This window comes from Dendroctonus ponderosae, unplaced genomic scaffold, assembly GCF_020466585.1.
Source record: "Dendroctonus ponderosae isolate FM_Combo_2020 unplaced genomic scaffold, Dpon_F_20191213v2 Dpon_F_20191213_1, whole genome shotgun sequence".
Lineage (NCBI taxonomy): Eukaryota > Metazoa > Arthropoda > Insecta > Coleoptera > Curculionidae > Dendroctonus > Dendroctonus ponderosae.
In genome coordinates, this window is record NW_026017110.1 from 7107581 (window position 1) to 7115438 (window position 7858).

General features: G+C 37.3%; 1 protein-coding gene across 1 annotated transcript; it reads right to left on the reverse strand.

Moving 5' to 3' along the window:
* Positions 1-5587: 5587 nt before the first annotated feature.
* LOC109535495 lies at positions 5588-6070 on the reverse strand. The gene has a single exon (XM_019901409.2). It carries the CDS (start codon positions 6068-6070, stop codon positions 5588-5590), a length of 483 nt encoding a protein of 160 aa, XP_019756968.2.
* Positions 6071-7858: the final 1788 nt, after the last annotated feature.

Genomic DNA, 7858 nt, shown 5'->3' on the forward strand with positions numbered 1-7858 from the left:
TATATCGGAACGTCACAGCAAGTATTAGACAGGACGATAGACAAAGTGAAAATTTCCCCATACAACGCGGAGTTCGGCAAGGAGACACCATTTTACCACGACTGTTCACCACACTGTTGGAGTGTGCATGCAAAAGGGCAAAACTGAGTGAAAAAAGTATCGACATAAATGGAGAAAATCTAAACCACTTTCGATTTGGGGATGATATTGTACTAATAACGGACCGTATAGACGAAGCTAAAGACTTACTGAACAGACTCCACCGCTCCTCCCTAGAAGTAGGACTGAAAATAAATATATCTAAAACACAAATTATGACGAACCTAATAAAATATATAATAATAAAACACAATTGCACAAAGTGCACAAAATTCGGGTAGTACAGAGGGCTATGGAACGCGTCATGTTGGTAACTCTCTCAGACAACGAATTCGAAACCGAGATATCCTACGGCAAACGGGAGTTTTAGACGCGATAAAGAAGATAACAACCCTCAAGTGGAATTGGGCAGGACATGTCGCCAGAATGACGGACAACAGATGGACAAAACGAATATTGGAGTGAAGGCTGAGAGAAGAAGCTTACCGAAGCCGAGGCCATCCACCAACAAGATGGACCGATGATCTGAAACGCTGTCACAGCAACTGGATGCAGGCAGCACAGGACCGAGATGCATGGATAAGAATGAGAGAGACCAACGTCCAGCAGTGGACACAAGATGGTTAACAGATAAAAGAAAAACATAAAAACAACTACAACTACAATCTATTTAAAACGTAAATTGTATGACACAATATGCATTGAAGATAAAAGCCAACATTTAACAGCAAAGCTCATAACAAAACATTGAAAATAGTTTTTTAAGGATCTGCAGAATGGAAAATGTAAAGAGTAAATCAAGAGGAGAACAAGAAGCAAATCAAGAGGCAAAATGCACAAGCCTGTAAAAATTCAGGAATGAACGAAAACCACTTAAAGTTTTACATCGGAAGCAAAGAAAATATCTGAAGAAAGTGCTCAGACGGAATAAAGAGGAACATGAAAAACCACTACAGCTACAATCTACTTAAAACGTAAATTGTAGGAAACAATGTGCATTGAAGATCAAAACCAACATTTAACAGCAAAGGCAAATCACAAAATGTTTAAGAGATATTTTTTCARAATCTGCAGAACGGAAAATATAAAGAATAAACCCAGAGGAGAACAAGAAGCAAAAGCTACCAATTAACCAATACAGATTAAGCAATAAAWAWTTTTTTACGATCGGAAAATGACACGTATTTTTGACGCATTATTTAAAGAATGAGGCAAGGAAGAATCTGAAAACTGTAAGGATACATTATTGAGAAAAATGAGTGTCAAAACAATAGAAAATATAGTAATAGGTCAAGTGTCAAAGTGAGAAAGTACAGCAAATTCGAACTCATTGAATGAAGAAAGAATCATGCAAAAAGCACCTTTCGCAATAAGATGCAGAAAAGTGAAAAAACTTCAACAATGGAAGAAAACCACTTAAAGATCTTGCTGCGGAAGCAAGGAAAATAATTTGATAGAGTATTCAGACGGAATAAAAAGAAACCTACAGCTACAGTACGCTTAAAAGGCAAATTATATGACAAGAAAATCTAGAGAATCAGAAGCAAAAGCTGCCAATGAACCAATACAGGTTAGCAATACTGAAAAAAATGAGTGTCAAAACAATAAAGTCGAGACTAATAGATGAAGTGTCAAAGTGAAGGCATTTTAAAAGCAACAACAACTAGCAAATAAAAAAAACAGTATGTTGTGGATGTGTTCCAAGATGGTGTGATAAATTCATCGATTCCGCTTCCATTATTCAAAAAAACTTGCAACTATTGTTAGTGAATTCATGTTATGTTCCACTCCAGAACTCACTTCAGCTTCAGCAGGAAATTTGACACATTTTTCTTTAGGATAAAGTGCAATTTTCCACCAGCTTAGAAATCCAGAACACTATCATACATGCAGATTGGCAAAAGCCCTTAATCACAAGAACGTTTACCAGAAAAGTGTAGGGCTTAAAAATTCAGTTGTTGGCTGATGGCTTATTTATGGCTGGTTATTATTCTATAAATCGCGCAATTGATCAGTGCGGCTGGCGAAGTATGAATTTATTTTCCTCGGCGGACGATAAATCTGCAAATGCAGTCCAAAACGGGGGACATGAAAGGGAATTGCAGCCAAATCGCTATTAATTCGCTAAAACTGTTTTAATGTGCCAAGAGAATTTATCGGTTTTGATTTCAATGGAACTGGAGCGAATATGTCGAATTGAGAAGTCGACCAAGAAGTGAAAATCTTAATTTATTTCAATTGGACTAACATTTATTTTCAGGTTTACGCAAAAAAAACACTTGAAACTTTCCAATCTTATGCGCTCTAACGTCGACTGGTTTTCCTTAATAATTTTATATTGTTAGCAGGAAAATAAACAACTTGATGTAGGAAAAATATTGGTTCGTTTAAAATATAGCAGATATGTAGATCTTCCGAATACACTGTGAACATGTTCATTCCAGTGGATAAACCTCCATAGTCTTCAGCTACTTTAGCTTAATTATTCGCATTAAACCCGCCTTTAATATGATGGAACTGGAACATTTAGGGAACATTCAAGTGAATAGTGTGGCTCGCCCCTCTAATTTTGTGGGCGAATGTTTTATTTCCATGTTAATGGCCGGTCGGGAGGATTTCTGGAATAATCGCACTATAGGGAGCGGGATTGCGAGCAGAAGGCGTGACAAATCCGAACCATACTTAGCTGCGAACCAGCAATTATTTCACCTTTACGCCACGAAATCCAAGTCCAAATGCCAAATCACGCAATGGACTTTTTCCACGTCTTCCCACAAGTTAATCGATTCCAGAAAGCAAAAATTAACGAAGCATTAAAGAAAATAGAGAAGATGTTGACGAAAACAAATAATAGGGATTTAAGACTTGAACACGAGAGAATACATACGAAAATTGATTGAAAATAGAAGCCGAATAAAGGAAATATAACCCTGAAGTAGCAATATCTCACACCCATTTAAGCCATTATTAGACCTAACAAGTGCAAAGCATATCGTGCGGTGTAATTTACGAGCATTTTCGCTTGACAACCAATGCCAATACAATATTGGAAACGACAATAAATCGCCCATTATACATGAAAATGAGGCCAGGCAGAAGTCAGGGCTAAAAGTCGCTTTGAATCTCCAGCAAAGTTTGTGGTACAAGTCAATTTTCCCCATCGATAAGTTCAATGCACCATCAATCTGTTTGGTGCAAATATCAAAAGTATTTTTATGGCCCGACATCGGTGAAATCCCATCAATATTTACATGTCATAGTAAATATTATTTCTTATCGAGTTATTGGCTATAAATCGTGAAGAGGAAAGGATACTCACTCTGTATAAGTTCAAGCCGGGCCCATCCATCATTTATAGGTAGCATTTTGCCGCAATGCCATAGAAATATATAACTTTATGGCTGCAAAAAAGTGCAATATATTGAGACATTTTTCAAATCCCGTCTGGTTAAGGGCAGATAACACCGGCCAAAGTGGGAAGCTGCGACAATTGCACACTTATTGAATAAACATCGATGGATGATTCGAAAATCCATATATGCATGAAACCGATCACGACATGCTAATTTTCTCCTTTTGCTTTGACTTGTTTTAATTTTTTTTCAAGTTTTGGTTCTACTTTCCATGATTCAATATTTTAGAATTTCTGGTGTTTTAACGATAAGCGAAACAGATTTAGGTTAGTTTGGATGTGCTTGGGGCAGTTTGGGTCAGTTTGGGTTAGTTTGGGTGTCGCCCAAATACGGAAACTGTGAAATATTTTATGAAATCCGCGCAAAATATAATTAAAAATTTCACGAACTTAAGAAGATTGTGTCAAGCCATCAAGAAACTTGCAGCTTTAAGAAAACAATGATAAAACTTTGGAAGACGCCAATGAATCCGCACAAAATAGAAGCAAAATAAACTTTGAACCTTTAGGGTTTCTAGTAAAAAGTAAAAAAGCTCTGGACGACAAAAATGAGGAAACTCCAGAATATTTCATTAATAAATAATACATATAACAGGCAGAACAGAAATCATAACACTAATATTCCTAAAAAAAAACTAGGAACTTTCTAACTTGAAATGCGAACGTAAACAAAACTGCAATGTTTTTAAGTCAACGCTAAACGGAAACGAAAGTTTTCAGCTTTAAAGAAAAATTGATAAAACTCTGAAAAATGCCATTGAAATAAGCGCAAAATAGACACAACATTAACTGGAAAACTTGACGCGTCAGATCAAGGCAAAACAAGCCTTGGATGAATTATTGAGTAAATGAGCACTAAATGCATCACAAAACGAATATAAACACTTGTAGCATTCGGTTATTCTTCATCTTTACTCAGGATTTGTTTGGATAGTTTGGGATAGTTTGCGTTGATTATGGTGAGATTTTCACATGGGATCATTCGTTATCTTGAAAAAACGAAAAAAACAATTTTCCGTTTCGAAATACTTGAAAGCCTGCTGAATGCTTGCATCAAAAAAATAGGCAGAGTTCAATTATAAAAAGAGGAAAGTTGAATTATTAAGTAAGTAAAAACAATTTTCTATTCGTGATTTGCCAATGTTGCCTTTTCCCATTAAAAGTAGGAGCTAAAAAAGCAATTCTTCATGCTTTTTTTGGTCATTCGCTTTTGGCTATTTTAGGTAAATTTGCAAAAGTAAATGTCCAACTGGTTTTGCAAACTATCGCTGAGTTAAATTACTGGCAAAGATATAAGCAAAACTACATGTTCTACTTTTTTCTCTGGCTGATTGTTTGTGGTTGATGGTCGACCGTAAAATGGCATAAACTTATCCCCAACAGCATTTTCTGGCATAAAATGTCCATTATGCGGCAAAAAACACGCGGGAATTTTTCCTGGGAAGCTTCACGTGCCCTCCGATAAAACCGTACATCTGCAAACTCGCATGGCTATCAATGTAAATTTCCTATTATATTTGCGTTGCTAATAAACTGTACTGAATCGCTTGGGGTTTGTGTCACTGAATCCAGATCTGGGATTAAATTAGTTCGTTCTGCCTTTACGTTAAGCGGGCCACCATTCTATCTTATCGAAACCAGATGGATGCAAAATTTGGAAAACTTAGTTTTAAAGGCTTTAGAGGCTGACACATGACTAGAAGCGGTGGATTTTTGTAAAGACATAAAAAGCATAATTTTGAAAATTCTGAAAGTTTGAGGCTTGTTTAAACTACGCAGCCCCGCTGTAATAATATCTTCTTCTTCATTCTAGATTATAGGTCAATCGCCTGTTCAATTATCTATCGTCCACTTTCGTGAGGCTGTCGCTCCATCGTTTCCTGGGGCGCCCAACGTCTCTTGGGTCCCAATGGGGACTTGGCGCGAGCGATTCTCACAACGATGGTGGTCCATCTTGCTAAAGTGCTCATTCCATTCCGTCTTCCTGTTTGATACCCATTCACTGATGTTCTTGACATTACAGGCTGTTCTGATATCCTGGCTTCTCTCTCCATTCAGCAGTTCCTTCCGGTGATTCTACGGAATATTTTCGTCTCTGCTGCCTCTAGGAGTCTTTTGGTTTTTTCTGTTTTTTGTTTCTGGTCTGGTGTCTGCGGTATATGTCATCACCGGCCTCACGACGGTTTTGTAGATCCCCGATTTAGTGTCCGTTCCCATACTCTTATTGCACCATATGGCATTCAGACAGCCAGCTATTCGAATTGCTTTTGTTGTTTGATCTCTCACATCTGTCTCAATATCCCCAAAGCCGGAAAGTTCCACGCCAAAGTAGTTAAATTTCATTTGCTGCTCGATTACTCCACCGTCAAGTTCCAGTTTGCATCTTAGAGGCGTTTTTGATGTTGTTAAGCACTTTGTTTTGGTCGGTGATATTTCCATAGTTAGAGTCTGGGCTGTTGACGTTGAATAAGTGTAATAACCTTTGTATGTATCTTCACTTTCTGCAATGAGAGCGGCATCGTCAGCATAACACACTATTTTGATTTCTGCATCCCCCATTTTTTAACCCTTTGACCCTCGAACACTTCGAACAATTTCTTCCATTATTAAATTAAGAAGAGTAGAACTCAGGGAGTCTCCCTGACGAATACCGCTATCCGCTGGTATTGGATATGTGTTCCTTCCTTCTATTTGTGGCCGTATTTTATTGTTTGTATATATGTTCTCTATGGTTTTAATGAGATCGTGTGTGTCTTTCAGCTGGACATGATCAAATGCTCTAGTTAGATCTACAAAACATATAAACGCTGGCTTGCTGTATTCAATCGATTTCTCGACTATTTCTCTTAATACGAACACGGCGTCTGTGAAAGATCTTCCGGATCTGAATCCCTGTTGTTCGTCCGCCAACGATGTAAGATTTTGGATTTTGTTCGTAATTACTTTAGTTGTTAGTTTTAGAGCAGTGCTTAAAAGGGTTCTTCCTCTATAATTTGATGGTTTTCACTTGTCCCCTTTTTTGAACATTAGCACAGTGGTGCTGGTTCGCCATTCATCTGGGATTTTGTGTTGATATATAATTTTCTGTATTAAAGTTGTTAATTCTCCTGTTAGCCTCTGCCCACCGTATTTGAGCAATTCATTTTGTATACCGTCTTGCCCGGCGCTTTTTCTATTTCTTAGTTTCTGTAGTGCGTTTTCTACGTCCGATGTATTCATCGTGGCATCTTCGTTAATAGTTATTTCTGGTGTGGTAGGATCGTCTGCCGTGTTTGTTGTTTTATGCAGATCGGTTAAATATCTGATCCATTCTTCTTTTGTTATGTGGGTTGGTTCTAGCAGTTCATTGAACTCCTTTCTCTGGGATCTTATTTTTCCAGGCGTTTGGAGAACAATTCCCTGTGATCGTTTTTGATTTTTCTCATTAATTCTTTAGTTTTGTTCCTAACTTGCTTATATTCATTATATGATTCTGGCGTTCGCATAGTACAATATTTTAGGTAGGCTTTTCTTGTTTTTGCACTGTTCCTTGATTTCTGGGCGGCACCATGGTGTCTTGTGGTTGATTACTTGGTTCACTTTTATAATTCGTTCTCCAAGTGCCTCCCTTGCTGAATTTTTGATATTATTCTTGACTCTTTCCCAAGCTAGATTGATGTCGTTAGTATTTAAGATCGGGTTTTCTTCGATTTTTTGTTGTAATCTATTTTTGTATAGTTACTTTATCGTAGGGTCCCATAGCAGCTCAATATTGAGTTTATGTGTTGATATCACGGGTCTTGGCTAGTTTCGGTTTTCGCATTTTCAATTTAATTCTTCCGCGTGCAATGTTATGATCGTTTCTTATATTTGCCGAATGGAACGTTTTGATTTCGAGTAATTGAGTTGCGTGAAATTGTTTATTAGTCACAATGTAATCGATTGTCGATGTATGGCCTCTGTTATTTGCAAATGTAAATTTATACTGGGGTTTTAGGTCGAAAATCGTATTGTTGATACGAATACGAATATTTATGAAATATCTATCACCCATTTTCCAAACTCCTCTCAGAACATTTAGAATTGAGATTCTGGGCCAAACTTCTGTAAAGCTCGTTTCGGTTGCAATTTTAACTACAACACAATAAGGCAGATTTAGTTCGCTTGCAATTTAATCTAAATGTCCCTTGGTCGTGTTAAAATCGGGTATTGAACCGAGGAGGCAAGGAAATTAGTTTACTGACATACATATAATCGTTGCTTGTGGAGCAAAATGTAATTACTCCGAGGTGTAGAACACAACGCGATTTCCTTGCTTCATAATCAAACGCGAATAATTCGCATATTATACAGGGTGCCCGAAATTAG